The sequence below is a fragment of the Leptidea sinapis genome, chromosome Z (genome assembly GCF_905404315.1).
Source record: "Leptidea sinapis chromosome Z, ilLepSina1.1, whole genome shotgun sequence".
NCBI classification, from domain to species: domain Eukaryota; kingdom Metazoa; phylum Arthropoda; class Insecta; order Lepidoptera; family Pieridae; genus Leptidea; species Leptidea sinapis.
The window spans coordinates 9738497-9766027 of NC_066312.1; the positions used below are offsets into that span (position 1 = coordinate 9738497).

The 27531-nt window shown below is 33.4% G+C and overlaps 1 protein-coding gene across 4 annotated transcripts in view; it reads left to right on the forward strand.

Annotated features, from left to right (window-relative positions):
- The window catches only part of LOC126978338 (glucose transporter type 1), a 60601-nt gene that overhangs the window by 11912 nt on the left and 21158 nt on the right, over positions 1-27531 (forward strand). For all 4 annotated transcript variants that reach the window (XM_050827078.1, XM_050827080.1, XM_050827079.1 and 1 more), the window contains exons 2-3: positions 21378-21438; positions 23986-24087. In XM_050827078.1, coding sequence (XP_050683035.1) covers positions 24000-24087 — 88 coding nt within the window. In that variant the 5' untranslated portion in view covers positions 21378-21438; positions 23986-23999. The remainder of the gene's footprint in view (positions 1-21377; positions 21439-23985; positions 24088-27531) is intronic.

Sequence of the window (27531 nt, forward strand, 5' to 3'; positions counted from 1 at the left end):
ACGTCGTTCCTTTGACAGAGAGCGTGTACGGACAAGGTGAGTTACCGTCGATAAGTTTATTGGGACAGAAAAGTCAAATATAATTACAATTTTTATCCCAAGTAAGAGATAGACTGAAAATTGGGAACGGCCGTTAATGTATTGAATAGATGTCATTGTTATTGGATTGTAGAATTAAGGCCTGGGATGAAACCTTTTATATGAAAATATTTCCAATGACCGCTCTATGTCCTATAGGTACTTAAATTTCATTAAATTTTATATCGTGTTTGTACGCGAAGGCCGCAAGAAGGCCTCGATTGCAGTGCGCGGCACGATTGTTGCGACCTCGGGAAATATGTTTAAAATTAATTTCTCTCTACTTGACATTACTTTAAATGAAATGGTTAAAATATTTTTGCATTAATGTAGATTTCTTTGATTTACAACATATTTGTGTTAGCTACAAACACGATCACTTTATTGCTTCGTGTTCCAACCAAACATTGTGCTTCTAAACGATTGAATATTTACTTTAAACAATGGGCCAATATATTGGTATGTTACATATTATATAGTCTTCGCAGGCTCGGGTTAATTTTATTTGCGAACATAAAACTTAATTTATCTCATGTCTAATGTATGTATAAAACCAATAATACCGTATTTTGTGATACGATATAGCAAGGCGTAAAATTCTTTTGTCTTTTCTTCGTAGGTACTGAGTACCTAATCTATCTATCTATATATATAAAAATGAATTGCTGTTCGTTAGTCTCGCTAAAACTCGAGAACGGCTGGACCGATTTGGCTAATTTTGGTCTTGAATTATTTGTGGAAGTCCAGAGAAGGTTTAAAAGGTGAATTAATATAAAAATGCTCGGAATTTAATAAAAACAACAATTTTGTTTTTCCTTTGATGTGTCCCCCGTCGTTCAAAAATCAAATTGAAAGAATAGTTTAAAAGTAATAACTAATTAGAATTTATACCTTTCTAACCCTCTCAGGAGGTAAAAAATAAACTTAATTTTTTATACAGAATAACGTCTGTCGGGTCAGCTAGTCTAAAATAAATATAAATACTTCTTACAATCTTTGTAGCATAATATTATATGGCATCAATATTTTTAAACAATATTTTATGCAACTTAAACTGTGATTCGTTCGTTTAGGGTGGCGTACCCAAAAGGTAAGAACGGAATCCTGTTACTAAGACTTCACTGTCCATCAGTCTGTCTGTTTGTCAGTCTGTCACTAGGCTCTATCTTATGAACGTGATAATTAGGCAGTTGAATTTTTCACCGTTGATGTTTTTCTGTTGCCGCTAACAAGAAAAACAGAATAAAATAAATATTTAAGGGGGCTCCCATACAACAAATTTGAATTTTGAAGTTATGCTTCTTCAGGCGCGTTATAAAAAAATGATGGGAGTGAAATTTTAAGATGCGCGCGCATCACTGTAACATAAAAGTAACACGTTGAAGTTGAGTCCATTATTAGGACAGGCAAAGGATTCAAACCCATACAGCCGTGTTCATTATTTAATAATTATTTGTCAGAGCCATATCAGCAAGATTTTTACAAAATCTTTTTTTCCAAAAACGTAGAATAGCACTAATGATTTTTGCGTCGTTAGGCCAAAGAAGTATAACGTCTTGCGTGCATACATACCGTTGGTACCGGATTCATTTTAGGGTACCCGTTCTAAACACATTGGCAGAAATGTCATCCAACCCGCTAGACTTATAAATGTCTAAGGAAAATAAAAATCCCCTAAAAATTTGTTACAACTGTACACCTGGCATCGAACCCTCTAACCACGGCTTACTAGCAACTAAGAGATACTTCTCTTCATTGTAGTCAAAACTTGAGTTTGAGGCAAAGAGAGAGTACCCAAACGTGGGTACTATACCCACGTTTGGGTACTCCTAATACCGGTTTTCCGTGCAAGTTGTAGTTATTCATTACCATCATGGGATAATTGGCGGGGACAATATCCAAAGGTCAAAATGAAGGTCTAATTATATGACTGAGCAACAACCGAAAGCTAGATAAAGCTATATATATAGATATATACCTATATATCTTTGTATATATAATTCTTCTGTACGTGTGTTCACAGTGAACTCCTCCTAAACGGCTGTACCGATTTTGATGATTTTTTCTGTGTGTTCCAGTGAATTTGAGAATGGCTTAGATTCTCAATTCAGTCCATATATAATACTCCTGCCCATGATAGTGAACATCTCCTAACGGCTGGACTGATTTTTCAAACTGAAGACGTGTTTACAGGACAACGTCTGTCGAGATCGAATAACGCACATCAAAGAGACCTTAATTCTCAAAGAAGGAAATTTTTGTTTGGTTTGTATAAAAATGTAAAGATTTCAAAGATAAAAGATTCTGGATATGAGTTTTCTCAAGCGTACATTTTCATTGTTAAAAAATTAAACAGAAATAACAAAAGTTTCATATGAACTCGACTAATTAAAATAATTCTTTGAAATTTTCATTCCGTGGCAGCTAAAAATATTGTATACATGTATTATTAAGATAGATTTTTCTTCATTTCCGTTTACATAATAATGTCGAGGTACCCCAGATATGACAATACGATTGCAGCTTAGCACATTTAATATTACGTATATAGTAATATTTTACACCGAGAAACTTCAAAAGCGAAAACCTACTTTGTTTAACTTTGAAACTGCGACACCTAAATGCACGGTGTTAATGTGGGCTTGAATCTTTTGCAAGCAAAGTTTTATTAATACAACAATTTACACAGCCTAGCGAAACCCTATAAGAAAAAAGCGATTCACAAGATTGTATGAAACGTACAGTCATTGATAGATTGACAGATGACGGCTATAATCTTGTAAAAAACGAAGATAGCCGAAATATATATGTTTTAAGTAACTGTTTGCTTTCAACCTTAACTAGATTGTACTTCGTTGCAAATCTGCTACTCTTCAGAATATAATTTATGGCAATCAAACTTTAATCGATGGTAAGGGGTACGTAATTTATTCTCGTCGTATTTTGAATCTGTTTATTCAACCTCTTCAGAATCTACTGTGATACTAGATAGACCGATCAGTACCTTGTCTGCTATGGCCAAGTTTATCGAATTATATTTAAACATATTATAATTACTTTCAACCATTCCTCTCTATATTCACAGATTTTTCTAAGGCCTTCGATATGTCTGACCATGGAATTTTGTTACGCAAGCTAGAAACCTACGGAATTCATGGTAATTAAATTCGATGGATCTCTTTATATTTGGAAAATCGTAGTCATAGTAGCGGCCAAGGGCTTTCTATCGAGTACAATTAAAGTCACTTCTGGAGTTCCTCAAGGATCACACTTAGGACCTTTATTTTTTGTCATTTTATCAATGAGCTAATCACGAAGATTAAATGTCCATGCTGATGATTTGAAATTTATTATAATATTGTTGCATTGTATAATATTATTACAACATTGCACGATTTTACAAAAGGTAGGTTTGACTGAGTTAAGAAAAACATAAATAAAATGTCATTGAATATTACCAAATGTAGTGTTCTGTCTTTTTCAAGAAAAAAAGCACAGAATATTTTTAATTACACACTGTCAGGTCAAACATTTAATCGTAAGTCAATCGCAAAAGATCTAGATGTACTTTTTGACGATGAACTGACATTTCGACCTCTCTATGAGAATATTATACACAAAAATAATAAGCGTCCTGGATTCATTTGTCGAGTTTCAAAAGAATTTGACAAAAATTTATGCTTATTATGTTTATTTAACACAATAATAAAAAGTACTCTTGAATATTGTTATTGTATATGGTCTCCGTTTTACTGTGTTCATATTGATAGACTTGAAAGTGTTCAATATAAGGATTTGAAAATATTATCATACAGAGAAGGCACAGGAAGGCTTCTTCATAACTATCGGGAAAGGCAAGCTAAATACAAAACCTTGACACAAGAAAGTATCATGACTTATAGACTATTTACCAAATCATAAATTCCAATATTGACTCGCCCTATATCGTTCAATCGCTTAATTTTAACACTTTTCAGAATTCCAGATCACAAAAGACTTTTTCTTTATTTGTGTAGGAAAATACTACCTTCTATTATAATCCCCTTAAGCGTATGTGTAGATGGTGGCATAATTCAAGTATTGTGTCAAAAAATCAAAAAAAGCGCGTACACCTTCCTTAAAGGCCGGCAACGCTCCTGTGATTCCTCTGGTGTTGCAAGAGATTGTGGGCGGCGGTGATCACTTAACAACAGGTGACCCGTACGCTCGTTTGTTCTCCTATTCCATAAAAAAATCATATAGTTGGAATTAGCTAAATTTATAAGAAAACACAAATCTTATAACTATACTAGCTCCCCTGAGAGACGTTGTTCTGTATATAATAAAAAAAATACTGTTTTAGAGGAATTTGCCACTAATATTTCAAAACATCAAGAATTATTTCGTAAAAAATACTCACTGTTGTTATAATGAAATTGTTTCACAGCGGAACAGTCCAAGCGTGCGTCACTAAATTCTCTCATAGAAAATATATCCATACAAAACAAATATTGAAAACAAAAATAATTATGGATCCCGTAGAAATAAAAACTATCCTATATCTCAAGTTGGACTAACTGCACTCCATGAAGTAATCCCCATTAAAATCGGTTCATTCGTTTAGGAGTCCATCGCGGACAAACAACGTGTCACGTAATTTATATATATTAAGATTTACAATAATAATTTTTATTCGGATAAATGTAATTTATAAGACATAATATTGTAATCATTTGAAATGGGTTATGTATAGTTTAAAATATATCGTTTTCATGTTTATGCTATAATCAGATACTAAAATTTTGTTACATTTTTTTGTAAACTTGAAAGCCACAAGAAAACTGTAAAAGTGTGTCCGATGTCCTCAATAAATACAAGAAAAATCAGATCTGTACTACAATCACAAAATGGGATTTATTGTGAATTACTCCGGTAAGAAATAAATAAACATTGATACAAATGAAATCCTTCGATTCTCAATGAAATCACGGACTCTCTCTTATAAAATCGCTTGGACGTGTCACTCAGTACGCCAGTCCGTTACATCTTTGCATAATTATCAATATCTAATCTAGTACTACACCTCAGTTGTTTGGAGGACGTGAAAGCGTATCTCGATAAAGTCCTCCAAAGCTGTGTAAGCCCCCATGGACTAGTAAAAAAATAAGGACTCCGTGTCACCTTACATAATAGTGTAGCACCAAAACAAGCCGATAAACGTGTAAATACATAGCGTGTGCGTGGGCACACTACTATAGGCCGATAGGCGGCCATTATGAGAATTGTCATCGTCTGTGACTGATCAGTTTGCGTCTCAATAAAATATTTAAAAAAAACCGTCGTGCGTTGTGAAAAAGTGTAAAAACGATACTTTATAAGTATTTGTGGCCATATATTATTTAAGGGAGAAAAAGTTGTATAACTGGTATACCCCGTAACTGCACACACACTAGCATAACGGTGCTTCACTTGCTAATATCACGGCGCGGAGTCTTTCTTTTTCTACTCGTCCGTGAAAGCCCCTAGGTAAAGTTCAGCATGGCAAACATTTGGTAAATGTACTTGTACTATTACATATTCTTTGTTAAAGTTTTCAATTGCTCTTTTTGAAGTTATACTTCTTTAGGCGCGTTATTAAAAAAATTATCAGAGTAAAATTTTAAGATGCACGCGCATTACTGTTACTCAAATGTAACAGGTTGAAGTCGGTTCCTAAAATTTTCTGATGCTTGCGTTATTCGTTATTTTTTTTTTGGTTTCTTCATCCATAATTAGGACAGACAAAGGGTTCAAGCCCATACAGCGCTATACATTATGTAATAATTAATTGTCAAAGCCATCTTTGCAAGATTTTTACAAAATTGTTCTTTCTAAAAACGTAGAATAGCACGAGATATAAATAATTTTAATGATTTTTGCTTTGTTAGGCCATAGAAGTATAACTTCTTGCGTGCATACATAAGTACACACACACACATTTTAATTATTAAAAGATTTTTTATGTACAATAAATGTATTGATATTTGGAAATTCTAGTTTTATATTACGAATGCGGGAAAGTACAACAGGTGGTGAACAAAATTTTCAATATCCACAAAAGATGATATTATGAGCAATATTATTTTAGGTACACTTAGATTCAGATATTGTCTATTGTGTAATTTAAATTAATTAAATCAATATTTGTTAGAACGGTTAGTTTTTCATGGGTATGACCCCTCCATCTTTTTCTGTGAAAATCAATCAACATTTTATGAAAAGCAAGTATAGAGCATAACATGAGGTATTACGCAAGTAATTCGTAATATATATTGTCCTTTTAATAAAATAGTAATTATACTATTAAAAAATCAAATACTTAGCCCATATAAATTTAAGACATAAATACGTCTCCCTCTTACAGGCTGCATAGAAATAATATTTTAGCTTTCAAAATAAACAAGCCCACATTAACACCGTGCATTTAGGTGTCGCAGTTTCAAAGTTAAACAAAGTAGGTTTTCGCTTTTGAAATTTCTCGGTGTAATATGTTACTATATACGTAATATTAAATGTGCTAAGCTGCAATCGTATTGTGATATCTTGGCTACCTCGACATTATTATGTAAACGGAAATGAAGAAAAATCTATCTTATAAATACACGTACACAATATTTCTAGCTGCAACGGAATGAAAATTTCAAAGAATTATTTTTAATTAGACGAGTTCATTAGAAACTTTTGTTATTTCTGTTTTATTTTTGTAACAATGAAAATGTACGCTTGAGAAAACTCAACTACTGTACTTAACTACCTACGTACATTTGCATCATTAAAGTATTTGCCGAATGATTATGTCTAGATAAAATAAAAAATATTATATTCATTACTCATATTATAATATGAGTAATAAAATAATTATCTATATATAGATACCTAGTATAATGTCAATAGGAAATTATTTAGATACTGGTGTAAAGTTGTAATTACCACAAACTTCTTTGTTTACGGTTCTTGATTACGATATTACACACGCGCAAAAGGTCGGTCGCTCTATCAGAATCGCACTGAACGCACTAATTTATCGCCATAATGCGGGCAGACGTACGTCGGACCGACGAGCGACGTAGCTCTACGCGCGTAGCAATTCTTCAGTGCTGGGGGCCTACTCGTAAAATCGATATTCGATATATCGTGGCACTAGTCGTGTCGAATCCTACTTTTAGTTACATCGTATTCAATGTGGAAACGATGATTGAAAGAACGAAGCATTTTTAGATATTATCGGTTTTAACCATACTTTTAGTTGAAAATGTCAAATACGAATATTCGAATTTGACAAATAAGCAAACTTCACTTTTTTTTTACTGATACTCTCAACGACGCCTTCTAGGCTGTCGTTGCTATTATCGTTTGAAGTTGTATAGATATATTTGTCATACAATATACATACTCAATAAATATTATTAAAATAATTATATATGATTTACTATTCATCAGGATTTTTTTACTACCAAGTAATTTAAGTCATTTTGTTGGTCGTTTATGCGTAGAATGTAATGGCCTCCTTAGAAATAGGAAGTCAACGAGAAGAGTTGAGTTACTTTTTTTACATTTTACTACTATCCGCAAGTTTTGTATTATTTATTCAATTTTAAATGGTACATATTATATTCATTACAAAATTTTTGAATATTTACATTTTGTGTAACTGATACCAAATTTGTGGTGCATAGTCTGGCATGGCTCGTAGCGCCTAAACTATGTTATGGAATACTATATTATTTTATTTATTTGTTTTTACGTCTCTAAATTTTTAAACTACTACTCATATTGTGAGTTATAATAGTCAAACCTACACATTCTTGAACTATCCAATAACCGACCGATACACGGAGAGTACTACAATCCTAGACACAGGGAAACTTAGGAGTTAGAGCTCAGCCATATACTAGTAGATTGTTGTCATAATGTAAACTACATACCTAATCTCCAGCAAAATAGCTATTTTGTAGAAAAAGGCACAAGCTTTTATGTCTGTTTTACATAAACCTACTATCTGTTTATTTAAGAAGTACTAGCAGTAACAACGACTAGTCTAGATTCATTTACCAAACTTAAGTACCTATGTAAACTTCTTTATAATGTATGTACCTAATTGTGATGTATAATGTTGTGTAGTAGGTATTATCAGCATGTAACTTTGTAGTAACTTGTACATGGCTTTCTGTATAATACGTTTTCTTTTGAGACAAAATAAAATAAAAATATTTGTATTTTAAAGCATGCAAAAAAAATTTTTTTTTCATCGGGCTCCGATTTTGATCAAATACAACATTAATTCTTATTGCTCCAGGCTTCGCTGTACGCATTCGTGTGCTTAATGAATGTCTTTTAATTAGTTTCAGAGATTAGCGTGTATAAAAATACAGATAGACAGACAGACGGAGTATTTCTAGAAAAAATAAAAAAAAACCTATACAAACATTTCTATAAGTCGGAAAATATGATACAGACACAAATAAAACAACATGGAGTCGAGTATTAAACCAAACATGAATATTGAAATGTCTGTTCGAAAATACTGCTAGTACTTTTTTCTAACCGATTTTTAGACGTCTGTTTGTATTGGATAATTAAATAATGTTGGAACTTTTACTAGCAGATAGCTCCTTCAAAAGGTTTAATTAAAGCATTAATTTTGGGAAATGAATTATGTTTCTGGCCAAAAAAATTTAAAATTGAATTGGATTGCCTTGTTAACGAAAAATACACAGGTGAAGACGAGGAACGGCTTCTTTTAATTTAAATTCTTAGCGATTAGTCTTGGCAATATCGACGAAGTGTGTTACCTACTTTAATACCTTTGAAAAACAATTTAAAACCCTCAGCCCGAGTAGGCTTCGTAGTAGCACTTAAGAATCGAAGAACGTTGTTAAGATTGCCGACACTTTTCAGAAGAGTCGTCGAGAAATCAACAGTTGCCCTTTTATAATAAGAAGTTTTATTCATTCAGAGATCTATTGAAGTGAAAAGGCGGAGCGAGCCCTTTATTTTGTGGTTATTTAATGAGACTGAGCTTGTTTGCTCAGATATGTGAAACTCGCTTTTAGTTTCTTTATTTAGTATGAGGCGAGCATAAGTGTAAAATGGATAGTTATCTGTTTGAAAAAGTAATAAAAGTAATGTTACTTTATGCCAATTTGATTCTGGCGAGCGTCCACACTCTAAAGGGTGATTTCAAAGAACTTTCTTCCACGTACAACAAAGCTGTGAAATGAGCTTCCTTGTGCGGTGTTTCTGGATAAGACATGGGTACTAGGACGTGGGTAAAAAAAAGCTCGTATACTACTAAAAGGCCGGCAACGCTTCTGTGATTCCTCTCGTGTAGCAAGAGAAGTGTAGCGGTGATCACTTAACATCAGGCGACCCGCTCCGTATATAAGAAAATCTTGATAGACACGGAAATCTGCTTTTGGAAATTGCGTACTGCTGGAATATACTTCGAGTTTCGATTGTTTGAATCAAATCAAAAAAAATCAAAATCGTCTTATTGCAAGTCACATAAAACAAAAAGATGGTACAATATATGGCAATGTATTATATAAAACTAACTGACCTGACAGACGCTGTTTGGTCAATACAAAGTGATAAGTATTAATATCCTATTTGTGCAAACAGCTTCTACATTACCGATTTGTAAATGCCAATTTTTATATGGATAGAGAATGTTATTCTTAAGAGATAGACATATGCAATCGCGGACTTTTCTGTAGACCTTTACAAAAACTTAACAAATTATATACTAAAACCTTCCATCTTCTTCCATACAAAAAAAGAGTTACAATACAAGGGATCTGATAACCTAAGGAGGTTTTTTTTTAAAGAAAAAGGTACCGATTTTGCATCACGTATAATTTGTTGATTGAAGCTTTACCACACACGTGAATATCTCTTTGCAAAAGTATCTATTCTGTTATGTGTTCTCAAATTGTCTCTCACACTCAGAATACTTACTGATTTATTTGCAAACCAATCATACTAACAAAATAATATATATTTTTTGTGTATGTACAGTTTAAGCGCAATATACTTATATACTTATACTAGCTGACCCAGCAAACGTTGTATTGCCATATAAAGTAATAAAAAAATTTTTGGGGTGTAAAAAGTAGATGCAACCGATTCTCAGACCTACCAAATTTATCGTACTACAATTATCATAAGTATTGATCCATTGCCATCTTGCCTATAGCGGTATTATGGATGGAACAGAGTAATATAAAAATCGCGATACGAAAATAGCGGTTGATCCTATGATTGAATATTTAGGGTTGTATGTATTTTTTAATGTTGTATCATAAAAAAATAAAAACAAAAAAAAACGTCCAAAAAACTAAATTTTGGGGTGCTCTACCCTTAACATTTAGGGGGATTAAAAATAGATACTAGCCGATATAGCCAATATGCATATAAAATTTGGAAAAAATCAGTAAAGCCGTTTCGGAGGAGTAAGGTAACTAACATTGTAACACGAGAATTTTATATATAAAATTACATACAAAACAAATCTTATAACTATTATGATTACATTAAATCAAAACTAACTACGGGGAAGCGTACCAAGAATTTGTACACTTCCCCGAAAACTTCCACGTTCGATAGCTAGGCTGATCCGTGGACAGTAATAGCTTCCAGAGCTTGGGTTTACATAATACATTCATTTATGAAATAACCACCACACTAATCATAGCTAATCATTATTGAAACAGATAATGCTAATAACACTACTTGCCGTTTCCGTTAGAACATTCTAGGATTTTTTTTGCCTATAATTTGATTGAACCACGTGAAAACGTCGAAAAAAAAATTGAGGTTGGCTGTTGACCTCTATTTAGAGCAATCCACGCACACTAACACAAAGTGACATTCAAATCGGGAGTGTAAGACGCAGCTTACCACACACACTAAAGTAATAAAGCTGGCCAGTTTTCATCGGTTGTCAGGCAGCAAGAGGCTCTATCTAGACGTATAAATTGTATAAGCTAAAAGTAATTTTAGATAATGAGTCCATAAAGTCAGAGTTATTTTTTATTATGTCAAGTAAATAACATTTGGTTAGCTATTACTTGCAAACCAATGGAACTCAGTTACATAATCCGAAGAACCAAAAATTCAATGCTATTCGCTAGCACCGAACAGCTTTTAATTCATTTTTTAAATTTTAGTGTCGCAACTCAAAAACAGTTTGACTCGTTTGAATATTTATTGGTTTTGTTTGTTCACACACAGGGCTGGTTTAACAGAATAAAAAAGCAAGGTTCAATTCTGTGGTCACTTCGTGTTTCCATAACAAGTACAATTCGATTGAAATTTTGCAAAAGATAATTAAATTGAAATGGGTAGGTATATAACTTCTTTTAATACACAAGTTTTCAAGCCGTGAAATTCACCATATTGATATGTAGGTTAATGTGATGCAAGAACTGAGTTTGTTGCAGTTAATGATTTATGTTCATGATTTTTGTCATAGCTTTTTTAAGTAGAAAAGGAGGACAAAATGGCGTAAGTGGGTTCTTAAACTAGGTTCATATTAAGTGATCACCGCCACTTTTTCTGTCTTACAACGCTCTAAGGTGGCGCGGAAACGTAACAAAATTATTAAGTGTGTGTTTTTGCACTTTTTTGTAGGTACTCATGCTTTATCTATGCAATAATGCTATAAATCTTTTTTTTATGGAATAGGAGGACAAACGAGCGTATGGGTCACCTGTTGTTAAGTGATCGCCGCCGCCCACAATCTCTTGCAACACCAGAAGAATCACAGGAGCGTTGCCGACCTTTAAGGAAGGTGTACGCGCTTTTTTTGAAGGTACCCATGTCGTATCGTCCCGCAAACACCGCACAAGGAAGCTCATTCCACAGCTTTGTGGTACGTGGAAGAAAGCAATAAATACAATAAATCGCCTTCTCAACGTAATAACGCAAATAATGGAGCCGTGTACAGAGTTTTTTTTTATGATAGGAGACAAATGGGCAAGAGGCTCACGGGAGGAATAACAGCGGGCAGTATTAAGGCGGGAGTATGCTCCTTTCTTGAAGGTCCTGTCGGGGAAAGTACCGGATCACTGACAATTCCAGCAGCTCTGCATTGCATGCGGTCAAAAGGTTGAGCTGATAATGGGGTGCAGATATGAAAGCAATACTCCATAGTAAGTGAGATGATCTACGTCTTATAAAGCGCTTGAATGTGGGCTGGCTTGAAATATTACCGTGCTCTATTAATGACCCCAGTTTCATCGAGGCCAATTTGGCTTTTGGCTTCCACTGCACCGCGCAATCGACATTAATTACTCGACATTACAATACCCAGTATTCCGATACTAGGCGAGGCATTTAGGCTTATTGTCTGAGAGCGCTGATACTACTTATAGTTTTACGGCCGTTTTCAATAACCTATCTATCCATAGTTTAACTTACTAGAGGTAGACAAATCTATCCTTTTACGCTTACTTATATTTCAATAGCCTATCAACATAAAGCATTGGACTATCGGCCGTTTTCAATAACGTATCTCTAGTTACGGATACATTGCTGTCACCGTTTAATGACAAGATCTTATCTATCCATAGTTATGTCCAATATAGTTTTAGTCCAATGCTTTATGTGGATAGGTTATTGAAATGTAAGAATTGACACGAATAGATTTGTCTACCTTTAGTAATTTAAACTAAGGATAGATAGGTTATTTAAAACGGCCGTAAAACTATATTGGACATAACTATGGATAGATTAGATCTTGTCATTAAACGGTGACAGCACGGTTTCCGTAACTAGAGAAACGTTATTGAAAATGGTCGTTAAAAAAGAGACGATGTGATGTTATCGACTTCAGGTCCGGAGATAATTTAATTGTGTTACAACTGTCATTAATATTTCATATTAGTATAAAACCTAGTCTCTTGTTTATCTAACAACAATATTTTCAATGTGATTGCCTCTCACGATGAATCGTTAAGCCGTAACGCAGTGCCGTAAGGTTTGTTCTTCAGCGAATATGAGCTTGTGATCGGATTACGGCGTGTTAAGCCGTCACTTGAGCATTTCTCGGGCTTAAAATCTAACTCACAGATATAGCAATAGTCATACAAACGTGTTAAGTTTTCTTGTTTTTGTAATCTATTTAAAAATTGTATTTTTATTCAAACAACAAATCTGATAACTTTATTTACAATACTATAATTACATAAAACTAAAACTATCATTACGGGGAAGTGAACAAAGAATACTGGCAGGATTACCGCGTTAGATAGCTAGGCCGTTGTCCGAAATAGCTGCCAGCGCTTGGGTTTCCAGTTTCCTCTGGCACCACAGGCCAAGTGTCTCGGCACAAAGATATAAGACTTACTGAGACTGATATATTTGCGTGTTTAATTATCTTATATTTAACAATGGTCGTTGGTTAAGCATAAACTTATACAGTCAGCAAAACAAAGAAGAAATAATGAAGTTAAAAAGCAAAAATACTTGCTAATATAATTTAAAACATCAACAATTATCAGAAGTTAAACTTCCGGGACGCCACTTGTTACGTTTACCCACCTAGACTTATAATTATACTTATAATAGACTGGAAAGCCACAGAACTGGCAAGAAAATAAACTCCACTATTTTTACCTTTTATCAATTAAACAAGGTAAGCTTTTCGTAGTTTAAGCGCTATTTTTGCAATTATTTCTTCTGCGGTTGCGCGCGTCGGGTAACAATTAGTTAGTCAGTGATGTAATAATTTACTTTTTAATAATTGTAGTCTGATTCTTGATAATTTTTTTAAATGTTAGTGAATTTGAGTTTGAGAACGAAGGTTTGCGTCGTATATGTGCTACGCTTTTGTATCAGATATTGAAACAAAAAAAAAGTGGCAGTTGTAGAGGCTGCTGATAGAAATGAAAACTTAGAACTTTTAGTAATAAAATTTGAATTCTCTGTTTTAAAACAATTAAATTATTTATTTATTTTTAAAACTTACTTTTAATAATATATTAATCAAACAAAAACACTATTTCAACAATGCACTACTGTAAACATTGAACTTTACACTAAATCCATTCAATTTCACTTATAAGATATACACAGCGTTAATGTTGCACAATACGCCAGCTGTATAGCTACAGATATACTGCTATAAGCATTTCGGTGAAGCGAACTTACGAGATTTCACCCATCCAAAAACTGTCTAACTACATAATATGTAAATTGTTATCTTTTTAATTCTTAAATTATCGCGTGCGCCAATCATGAGCATGTCATTGACGCGACCCATAAGATTTTCCCCTACCAAAAAGTGCTCAACGCGGATAAAGAAGATTTCACCTCAAAAATTAAACTTTAAGTAGGTATATAAAAAGTTTTTGTGAGTTCAGTTTATTTTTAAACTAATTAATATTGATACCATACGACAACTGATAAATAAATAGTAATTAAAGAAATCTAAAAACACGCTTTTTATATAAAACCGAACTGAAAAATAGAAAATTTCCACTTTTTAAATGCGTCAGCCCGGCTGACGGGGCTGCCATCCACGCTAAACTCTGGCGGCGGTTTTGGTGCTCTATGATAATAATTGAATATTTTTATAACTATCCAATCCACCGTTACCCTAAATTTCCACTTTTCACCAAATTACTTACTAGAGTATAATTATACATTGACGTTCTATACATAAGAACGTCATTGTAATTATTATATTTAAAATCACACCGCTGTCACCATGTGAAGTTAATGAAACGCGTAGTGGATGACAAAACACGTTTATTATTATATTAACACCTTAAATTAAATTAATTAACAAATATCTTATTTGCAAATTCAAAAATGGAATAATTTTATAAAAATTAATGTATTGTCATCGGTCCTCGATAAATCTACAAAGTTTGAACGAAATCTGGCAGCTTAAAATGGGTCAAAATCGCGCCCAAATGAGTCGGTTACAAACAGATGTACATAAAGGTGAAGCTAATAAAAAGCGTGTAAAAATGACATTTCAGCAAATTCTCGATAAACGCATTTTTAAGCACAGTCGCAGTACACCTTCTGAGATGGTTGAATTTATTCTTATGTTTACTATTGATAACTTATAAATTAAATATTAGTATATGAGCTTGTTTCATATGCTTTCACTAATAAATAAATATACAGCCAATCATGATATTTTACTTTATTACGGGTAAAGGAAATAATAGAGGTTGCACTTTATCCTAATTTTATGAGTTCCCAAGGTTGCGCAGTACAAATTTCATGCGGAAAGTCGTGAGCATATCTAAGTCATCCACCCGCCTACCCCTTAGGCAAACACGTGGTCACTAATATTGATCAAGACCGTTCGATCGTTTTTGAAGAACATACAAACAGATATACCAACAGAGATTTCACAAAAAAGTACAGATGGATAGAAGCTTCAGATTTACAGAGTAGTGTAGTATCTTATATAATATAAAATTCTCGTGTCACAATGTCACCTTACTCCTCCGAAACGGCTTTACTGATGTTTACCAAATTTTTTATGCATATTCAGTAAAAATTTTAATTATTGAATTTTTTTATTACTTAATACGGCAATACAACGTTTGCTGGGTCAGCTAGTATTATATTTAATTGAAAAAACGATTGAGTGTACAGGAAAAGCCCATGGAGATTTGGTAAAGCTCAATCAACACTTCGTTCTTCAATAAATTACAGTTTTAAAGAGCAAAAATATACGATACGAACTTTATAACGAACAATTCTACAAACTTACATATGTTATAAATAAAAGATCTCTTAGGAATCTTGTACGGTCATATTAAAATAGAATCCATTAGCCTGCCGAGACGTGTAGAACAACACAAATTGATTTTATTAGCTATTTCCCGCTCGACATGTTTCTATTTAGAATCTAATTATTCATGATGCTGAAACGATAATGTCAATATAGCTTGGATCAGTCTCATAATTGAATGAACGGTTTTCCATTCAATTAGCAAGCTTAACTATCGCTTACGTGGAACATACCCAGCCAATTTGCATCGCTACAGCATCAGGGTATCATCAAAGTACTCTTAGACTATCTTTTATCTCATTTTCCTGCAACTAAAAGCAGTTACGAAGTTAATACTGTACCTATAGAGCGGTATTTCTAGTACGCAAGCGCGGGCCACCGCTTTCTCATTAACGTACAGTCACTATCCTCCTACCGAGAAAAAACAACCCTTAGTAGGATGCTGATGTTTTTAATGAAATGAATCTTTTGTGTTGTTAAAATTATCTTTACATTTTTCTGTAATATCTCCTTTGAAGTTTCTTTCGTTCAGTGTTCTTGTGAAATGTGTTGCTGCACGCCTCCATCATGTAATTTGTGAGTTTATCTCGAAGTTCCATTAAAATGATTATGTAGTTTTTTTTTTGTGTTGGTATTTTACATATTATGAGTATGAAGCATTCTACCAGTAAGTATATAGGCTCATCGTTATAATATAATAAGCAAGGATTTTCATTTAATGATTAACAAAATTAAATAAAAGAATTAATTTTTTTTCTTTCTACTTTTGGTAACGATATGTTTATTAGGAATTGAAAGTATTTATATAATAATTATAATAATGATATAATTTTAATATTAAAAAAATATAATTAGTAAATTGATTAAAAAACGAACTACTTGTGACCTAGAATTCTGATAATTTTTCGATACTAAATGAATACTTTATTTTCGCTTATTATACTTCATAATAATTGATTGCTTAAATGATAACAATGTATTAAGGATTAACTTTAAAATTAATACTGTGGTAATACTTGTACTGTAGGTACTTACTTGTACTGTAGGTACTTACTTGTACTGTAGGTACTTACTTGTAGGTAATTATCACTGGTCGATTAAATTCCATTTACTTATAATCCATTACATCCATCCATACTATAGATCATATTATGTTCGTTACTATAACAGACGAGCATATTATGCTGCCACACTGGGAAATTCGAAAACTGTAGATATTAAAAATAACATCAGACTAAACTGGGCGGCACCGTGCATTTTTATGTCTCCGTACTACAACGGTTAACAATTCGCTATCAAATTTAAATTAAAATATTTTTATATAATAGGAAAATGCTTGGCAGTTAGTCTGGATATAGCGAAGTATTTTAATTGTCTGTCACAAGGCACTTCTCTAAAACTAATATCCTACGGGCTTTGCGACAGTTTATCGGAGATTTTCATAGAGAAAAATTTATATTAAAAATGTCTGTTCATTCTTAGTATAGACAATAATACGTAAGTAATTCCTACTCTGACGTGATAACTATGAAAACTCAGTTAAAAAAATAGCACCATTTCGCTAAAAATTTATTTATACATAATTGTAATAATATCTAACACGAAACATTACCAATTGCTGATTAATAATTATTAGAATTCGAAAATATAAAAAAATGTTTTAAGGCTATACATTGTCCCTTCATTTAATATAAAAAATATTGAAAAGTAGCTCTGCAGTTAGCTCTATTGTAAACTATCTAAACGATGACTATGTTATGTTTGTCTTAATTAAAACATTATTAAAACAGTGTAACATAGAAAACTGAAAGAGTTTCTTGCGCCGTTTTTTCTCTCTCAGAGCGCCCATTGTTTCCAAGGCGGGGTAGGTTTATTATTTACCTCAAAACGAACTATTAAAAATAAATAATGACTTTTATAAATTTTTCTAAGTAGACCACCAGTAACCTCACTTAAAGCAGCCTACCGACAGGTCGTTGTCAACTGTTACTCGAAGTCGAAGCCCAAGAATGCTGGTGTTCCCCAAGGCTGTGTCCTATGTCCTACATTATTCCTTTCGTATGTCAATGATATGTTTGATGGGTTCAACACGTACTGTTATGCAGATGACAGTAGTGGTGATGCCGTATACTTGGATCATGCAATCGGAAAATCGTCGACCAGTGCCGGAAGAAACGTGTGTTATCGAGAATAGGCCGCAAAAATGGGTTACAGTGAACTTTTTTCAATTTAAAATACAGAAAACTTTACTTTGCGCAGTAATTAAAGGATGATAGGACGTCGGTACATCAAAAAAGGTGCGTACACCTATGTAAAAGACCAGGAAAGCTTCTGTGATTCCCGTGGTGTTGCCAGTGAGTTTATGGGCAGCGTTCCGATCGAGTTATTAGTAGGAGTTGCGAACAAATTTGAGAATACGTTTTTTCTACCCAGAAAGTAAGCCCTCATTTTACGGCATAATAAGCTTAGTTAATTAAAATCTCAGCTTTCAGCTTTTTAATATAAATAAAGGAAGAGCAAAATCATTACCGCTAGCGAATAAATTTATGATAAATGTTAAATGTAGACATGAAGCGCAGCAATGTACGCCCGAGGATATTGTATTAAATTTCACAATACACAACCAACAATCTCCATAATGATTTCACAAATTTTGATACATGCTGATATTAATCACTCTATTGTGTTTAAAAGGTAAATATTGACGCTGATGTTTGATACAATATTATGAAGTACATTGTTAATATCTGTAGTATTCAATTAATGTAATAGAGAGTGCAAACATGGGAATTTGGAGCATATTATATGTGGAATATGTTGAGTATAGACTCCGGAATTTCGTTCTTGTGTTTATTAATTGCATATAATTATTGAAAACATTTTTTTTTAAATATCATATTACGCCAGATAGACCCGATTTATATCTTTATCATTAAATTATGTACGGTAGGTATATGTTTATTACTGAAATCCTCTTCAAATGACCAAGCCTATTTTGATTACATGACAAAAACACTGTTTTTATAGGAATATTTGTGTTTTAATTACAAACAAAATATTTTCTGGCTAGTTTTGGTAATCACGCGTTAGGCTTTAGATATATTTGAAAATGAAATTGAAGTGTTTGGTTGTAATATAAAAAAAGCTTTTTACTCAAATAAAATTGGATGTTTTCGCATTGCTTATAATAGAAAATCGGTTTTTAATGTTTCTGTCTGTCTTTTAGTTCTGGTTATCGCTGAAACGGCTCGACCTATTTTAAACGGAACTTCATAAGCAAATAATTTTAACACTCCTGTTCAATAGTATCCAATTATTAATAACTCCCTAGGGTGTAAAATTAATTGAATTTGGAACGTTAGTACTTTTGGCGTAGGTATAATATATTGTCAAGAGATTTCATTCAAAATTATAACTTTTTATTGACCTGACGCAATATTTTTGACTGACCATAAGTGTAACACGAAAAAGGAATACAACACAACAGTTGTGATTTCTCAAATCTACTCACGCGCTGATGCATAACACTACCTACCGCTTAACACAGTGTTAGCACATCAAATATTTTTTTAGAAAAAAATATTAATTTCAATATTTGAATAAATTATGGTATCACCACTTGAAAAATAAACACCCATTGAAAAAAATATTTTGTCAATTATTCAAAAAGTTATTCTATTCTTATTTAACTATTTTTGTTCCAAACTATGTTATCTTATATTATAACATAAAAGGTTAATAAATATAATTATTTATAAATATTTGACTTCGTATACATAAACTTAAAAAGATAACGCGATAAATATTAATAAAAGTTTATTACTTTGTTTATAATATACTAGTTGACCTGAAAGAAGTTGTTGTATTCATAATAAAAAAAACTCTTGGATTTTCGTAAAATCATCAGTTCTTAGCTGTCCTCTACTCGGCGAAAGGAATATTCCAACCAAATTTCAAGTCTCTACGCCTTATGGTTCCAGAGTACCGTGACGCAAATGGACCAATTTTATTTTTGACTACTTTTGACTAGCGTCAAAAAAAAATTGGTCCATTTGCGTCAAATTGGCAAGGTAAAAAAGCTTGACAAATGGATGCTCCACGAACTCAATGATCGCCAGCGCGACGTACGCGTCGAGGCGTGCTATGCACTGCTCAACAGACACACAAATGATGGAATTTTGAACGACATTGTTACCTGCGATGAAAAATGGATTCTGTTTGATAACCGCAAGCGCTCAGCAAGTTGGTTGGATCCTGATTCAGCCCTTATACAATGCCTTAAACGAAAACGTACCCCTAGAAAAGTGATGGTCACTGTTTGGTGGTCTAGCGCCGGTGTGTTTCATCGAAGCTTCTTATCAAACAGGATCAGCATTACTGCAGATGTACTGTGAAGAACTGAACTCAATGATGGGGAAGCTAGCACATCTCCAACCAGCATTGGTCAATCCCTCGTCTCCGCTGCTCCTGCACGACAACGTGCGACCTCATACTGCACAGCAGACGGTCTCCAAGTTGCAAGAACTGGAAACTCTCCGTTATCCGCCCTACTCACCACACCTTGCACCTACAGACTACTACTTTTTCCAGAATTTGGATAACTTCTTGGCGGGAAAAATGCCTTTGAAGAATTTGTTGCCTCCCGTCCAGGTGATTTCTTTAAGAAGGGCATCAATAAACTGCCATTGCGTTGGCAAAGATGCATTGATTGCATGGGTGGTTACTTCGATTAATATAAATAAAAAGTACATGAAAAAAAAATTCGTTGAAATTTTTTCATACAAAACGACAATTTCATAGGTCCTATTATTAACCGATAGTAAAATAATTGAGTCGAATCGATTAGTATAATATTTTCATAAACGGCTATATCGATAAATGACTATAACCCATCACTAATGAGTTGTCACTGACATTGCTAACTTTGATAAGATTTTGAACTATCCAATGAAAACTTGTTGACCGCACCTTGCCCCGAGTTAGCGATATTGTTTTGAAACTTAAATTAGCAGGCGCCGTTGTGGTCCCATGACGTAGCTCGCATCCTGTACAATGTAAAGGTAAATGCCCTTAGTCACCTCTTACTCCCCTGGGCCTGGGATTTCCCTATTCTTTTTATAACCCGGGAAGCACCGGGCAAAAAAACTTTTTTCCTACCTCGATGAAAAGCTGCCATTTAGACCGGCGACAAATGGGGCTGATTTCCTCCCGGCAAGACGACTTTTGTCCGTCGTACCAGCGACTAAAAGCTAGCTTTTCATCCAGGTGGTAAAAAAGAATACTATACGCACCATGTGAGATAAGTAGAACATTGCCATCCGCGATTGTGTCAATAATCCTCGGGTGAGAATGACCTACTATTACACACACTAGACACAAGTATAACACAAATATGTCTCACAATATGTAGCAACCAAGCGATTTTTGCATATTTTGTACCGCGAAGCATATCTATCTATCTAATTCTATGTCTGAGTGAAATTTTATTTATATTTATTTACTAACAAATTGTTCTCTTTCGCAGACACAATGTCGTCAATTAAACTACCATCGGTCGTAGTCAAATGACAATAACTAGATTAAAGGTAAGTGTACTACATAATGCATTCAACGTATTATTGACACCTGGTATTCCGGATGTCCATGGGTCTCACCACTCCCCATCACTTGAGCTTCTTGCTCATTTACACCTACTTAAATTAAAAAAAAAAGAGATAATGGAGAGTTTAGATGACATAAAAGGCGTAAAAAGCATTTATTTTCTCAGAATTGATTCAGTATAGAATTATTTTTGATGTCACTTCTAACACTACCACCGCTTCGGAAACAAATGAGAGCTTCGAAAGCTCTGAGCGAGAAGAAGCGGCACAAGACAGTCTCTCAGTATCCTTTTCTGCGCTAATTTTAATAAATATACATATATTAATTAAAAGTATTAGAGCACCACTACATAATATTATAAAACAAAGTGACCCGCCGGGTCTGTCTGTTCGTTAAAAACTTATAAACTACTGCTCCGATTTTCATGTTAATTTCAACATGCGTGGTTCTCGAGGAAGGATTTAGTATATAATTTGTGAAGTTTTTGTATACGTCTTAGTATATATCAACGATATTTGTTGGAGGTGTCGCAAAAAAGTATATGCCAAGCTTTTGACGAAAACGCTGTCTAAGTCCTTAGAGATATAACAAAATAATGCATGGTGGAATTGTGTATCTTATATAAGTCTACTGAAAAGTTTGGGCCAGGGCATGAATCTATTTCATAAGGATAACATACTATATATACCCACTTTAATACTTTAAAAAATTGACAATTATAAAGCGGTAATGTAAAAGCGGTTTACACAAATACGATATTAATCCTTATAATTTTATTACTACATATTATAAAATCATTCAGAAATACGTTTTTGTTTCATTTTTAACTCATTAACATTGATAACACATTTCCGATGGCTTTAAACTACATTAATCCCGAATACCATCATCATTTTTTTCTATTAACAGAACAGCGTCTGTCCGGTCCGCTAGTAAGACATAATATAAACTAAATGCCCTATAACATCATTGGAGAGCACAAAGAAAGAAGTGGAGAAGTATTTTATTCTAATAATTAGATATGTGTTTCTCGAAATTTCAATGTACTTATACGACCGATTAAAGAACTGCACCTAATTATATCGTAGTATTTATTCAAATTCAAATATTTTCATTCAAAATCACTTATTGGACGTCAACAACGACCACCCATTCAAAAAAAAAACTGCCTCAGAAAGACCTGAGAAGAATGAATGAACTTCCTTGTGCGGTGTTTCCGGGACGATACGACATAGGTACCTTCAAAATAAGCGCGTACACCTTCCTTAAAGGCCGGCAACGCTCCTGTGATTCCTCTTGTGTTGCAAGAGATTGTGTGCGGCGGTGATCACTTAACAACAGGTGACCCGTACGCTCGTTTGTCCTCCTATTCCATAAAAAAAGAAGAATGGGCGCAAGAAACTCATTCATCGGTTAAACGCTAGTAAAGTAGAATTAATTACAAGTAAAATGCAGGTTCAATAATTGGCAAAGCAATGCATGTTTGTGATCAAAGATTTTTAAAGCCATAACTTCACAGTGGTCAATGTCGCATCTTTTAACTTTTTCATCACTTTTAGTTTTTTAAATTTAGTTTACTACAGTAAGCAATATTAATGAAATGAACATTGCTGTTAAACTAAAAAAAGGACAACTCATTCATCGAGTTACAGCTTGTTAGCTAACTAGCAGTTAGTTGTAGCTTCTCCTTATAATTAAAAATTTCGAATCTAAATTTGGAATTAAAACTTTATATCGACAATTTATTAAAATTAAAAGATGAGACATCCAGGAAACAAAATAATTCGGTATATTTGAATTTATTTGACTAGTTCGCTATGGTTCAAATGTTACGCAAAATTGTAAAAGATGCAAAATTTTACATTTTATTATATATAATACATATTATAAAATCATTCAGAAATACGTTTTTGTTTCATTTTTAACTCATTAACATTGATAACATATTTCCGATGGCTTTAAACTACATTAATCCCGAACGGTATACCGTTCATTGGTCATATTGAAAGTTTCTGGACTGGCCTATTAAAAGGTCGTCAAAAAATTTCCAAACGGCTATGTAAATACGTATAAATTAACAAATAAAAGTAACATTTACACATTTATTCAAATGAACATCATATTTCATGGCAATTATCTTTAAAGACTATTGTATACGTTCATTAGATGTAGTAACACTACGTCACGCTAGAAGGACGCGAACACGATGCAAGAACATCTTGTTTTGTTAATTTAAAGGTGCATTTACCTAAATACGACACTCCATCCTTTTTATGTTTGGACAAGCTGTTGTTTGCACAGTTTTTCACTGAACACTTTGCCATTGCGTGGCGTTGTATTCAAAGCGCGGTCGGAACACAACTAAATGAGAACTCTTTCTAATAGACGCATAGGTAGAGTTTTGCCTTATATAATTTTTAAGCGTGATTGTGACTTTAGTTGTTTATATTAATCACATTACAGAAACTTATAGTGTGACCTTAGTGTATCAAAACACTGTATAAATTGTACTTATGTCTGTTTGTTTGCAGTGCCGGGAGCGCTCATGAGACAGTCGTGCCATCGTCTGCTTGAGCACCAGCAAGCCGGGGGTGAAGAGCCGCCGCTCTATTCACCGATTAATCAAATTTCAGGTAAAAATCTAATAGTTATTTATGCAACTGTTGTGTAATAAGGGGTATTAAAACACGAATGTGGGTATTGATAATAGTATCACATGAGTGTTTTATCCTAATTATCAACATTTGCATACAAGACTTTATCTACATCCTTTTTCATAAAAAAACCCACAATATTAATCCTCTAGAAAAGATTCTGAAACAGTTAGCTTACTGCTAATATTTAAAAAGCCAGTCCTAGTAACCATCACATCACCAAAACGTGTGTTGTAATGTTGTACTGAAATTTATTACAACACTCGTTTGGATGATGTAATTGGGTTGAATGACATTGTGTTTTAATGTTGGCATTAAGCTGTTTTAGAATCTTTAATAGAGGATTTAAAGCATGGGTGTAGATAAACTTCATAACATTCCCATTAAACCTAACAACTATACATGAAACGCTGTGCTTATGTATCGTTTCATATCGTAGTAATCAACAATTTCAATTAAAATTATATTCCTACTATAAACGTGAAATATTAAAAGCTTAAATAAACGAAATGTTTTCCACTCAGCAAATATGATTTTAAGCTATTCGGCTTGCACAAACATTCATAACAGACAAATAAAATTCGTTGAAATTTATTCCATAGCGGCATTCCTTTTAATTTGAATATTGGAAATTGAATACTCGGAAAAACAGCCAACATACATATTTGTATTGGAATGCTGTTTTATGATGAAAATATTTACTCTATTTGTAAATGTTTCATTAGTTTCAGATTTTATTAACAGCTTAGTTATATGATCTAATGTGTTATTAAACGCTTTTAATGTAGCTACACCTACATTAAAATCGTTTTACGCAATGTGTTAGTCACTTTTTTGTGTGCACGCGTTACTGAAAAAAGAGGCTTACAGTTCACCGCTAGTTTTTTGACGTATTCAAAGCTATCACAGTCTATCTAGGCGTATAAATTATTTAAGCTAAACAACTAACTAACGCACACATTGACAGATCAAAATTGGTCATGCATTATTTGGCTGTCAGGTAGTCTCTAGTATATTATAAGTCTTTGGTTACTACGTCGTTACGGCTCAGGACTTGGTTCAATGTGTTCAATTTATAGATTTATAGAAGCAGTTTGAGTGGATGGCGACTTACGGCCGTTCCCAATATTCAGTCTATCTCTTACTTGAGATAGATATCGTAACTATCGCTGACTTTCCTGTCCCAATAAATTTATCGACGGTAACCTTATCCGTACAAGCTGTCTGTCAATGGGAGGACGTATAGCTTACCAGCGATAGAAATTCGTATAGAAATTGCAATTCACGCGTCCCAATATAAGGCGATAAGAATTACCTTTCGGGTATATTGAGACCGCAAATTACTGACTAGAAGTAGGTAGTAATTTATCTCAATCTGTAGATAGTATATTTGGGAACGACCGTTAGATGTTCACTATCATTTGAAACTTTAAATCATACCAACGTCTTGATACTGTGACTGTGACAGAGCTGTGAAATGTCGAAAAAAATTGAGGTTGACAGTTAACCTCTATTTCGAGCAATTCAAGCAAACTAAGACAAATTGGCATACAAATTGCGAGTGTAAGATGTAGCATGTCACGCACACCAAAGTAATCAACCTGGCCTGTTTTCATCGGTTGTGTAGCAGAACGAGGCTCTGTCTAGACGAGTAAATGATCTAAGCATGAAACATTTGATTTCTCAATTTCAAGCACATTGTTGTTGATTTAGTTTGTAATTTTCAATAATTATACTTCACCTCTGTCAGCCTTTGTCTAAACAAGTTCAATGGCCGAAGGTTGGAAGGAAGGTTACTCAAAATAATATCTAACAATATTTTCTTTGCACATTTTTATTGAGTGCTATATTCTTTTAAAAAAAGGGGTCATTATGCATAACCATTCTGTAATTATGGCGGAGTGTAGTATTCTATAACTTCTGTCTTAATAATAGTTCTCGTGTGAGAAAAAAAATGCTTTTCTAACTAAAGAACCTAGATTTGTTAATACCTACATGTTTGCCATCTCGAGTCCGTACACTGTTATGCACTCTCATATTATGTATCTACAGGCAATAATTGCAGTGATCCTAGGCCATATATTGTTTAGGATGTTAATTTTCTTTATCTAAACCCATACCTCAAATCCTCTATTACAACAACGATTACAAATTGAAATTCAGTACAACATTATATCATCATCGTTTTCATTACAACACTCATTTGCATGATGTAATGGTTACTAGTATATTGGGTTTTTTAATGTTAGCAGTAAGCTAACTGCTTCTGAATCTTTTATAGACGATTCATATTATGGGTGTAGATAAAGTCTTGTGTGCAACTGTTGATAAGTACTCATTTGATACTATTATCAACCCACATCGTATTTTAGTACCCCTTATTACACAACAGTTGCATAAATAAGTATTACAAAATACAGTACATTTACTTGCTTTTAAAGATAGTATTGCTTCATCGTCTAAATAGCATTTTGCGTTGCATGCGCTTTTCCAAGGATTTCCAAGAAACATGACAATTTTGCCAAATAGAGATGAAGACAAAAGCGTAGCGTATTCTGAGATCTGTCAAAAGAGTATAAACTATAACTTTGCTATGTTATTAATAAACGCGAAGTAAAGATATTCAAAATTTGAAACGTTTTGTCTTTATATTTGCTTTCTCACTACATAAGTACATGCCGGAGAGAAGTAATTTTAAACTTGAAGTAAAAACTTAATCAAATAAATTTATATTGGGTTTATTAACATGACAGTTAGGGTTCACCTCTCAGCATAAATGAACAACAGCCATCTTTTCCACGTAGTCCAAAACTTGTAAGTCGCTTCGAGAGTAGGTACATGGTCAACAGTCATCTGTTATACATAGACCAACTACATCTGTTGTACATAGACCAACGTACGTCGTAAAAAAAGCCGAAATATGGGAAATTCCTCAAATTACACCATAATAATCTTCGACTGCTATTTCTATACATTGCCGCTTTTACTCCAGTTGTTTAAAATGTTCTTGGTCAATAAGCAGCAATGTAAAACATTTATTCAGTTCACATTTGATTCGGACAGTGACACTTGACATACGACTAAGCCGAAAAGTGTGCTTACATTGTCTTGAAGCCCAATTTTGCTCTTTTTTTATCAGACTGCGAATTATATGTCCATGTGTATAGAACGTCATTGAGGGCACATCATTTGTCAAGGTTTGTTCAACCTACTGCGGCACCAACGCTTAACTTATTTACTTTATACTTAGTTTATCAATTTAATGTTTATTTCTAAAAATAAAGTATCGTTATTTTCATAGAGGACTATAATATCTAATTCTTGAGTGCTGGATCGATATACACAACAGCTTAGGCTCTTTGAGTTGAACATCTAGCCACGAAACTTATTAATTAATTTAGTTACTGTTACCAATATCAAATC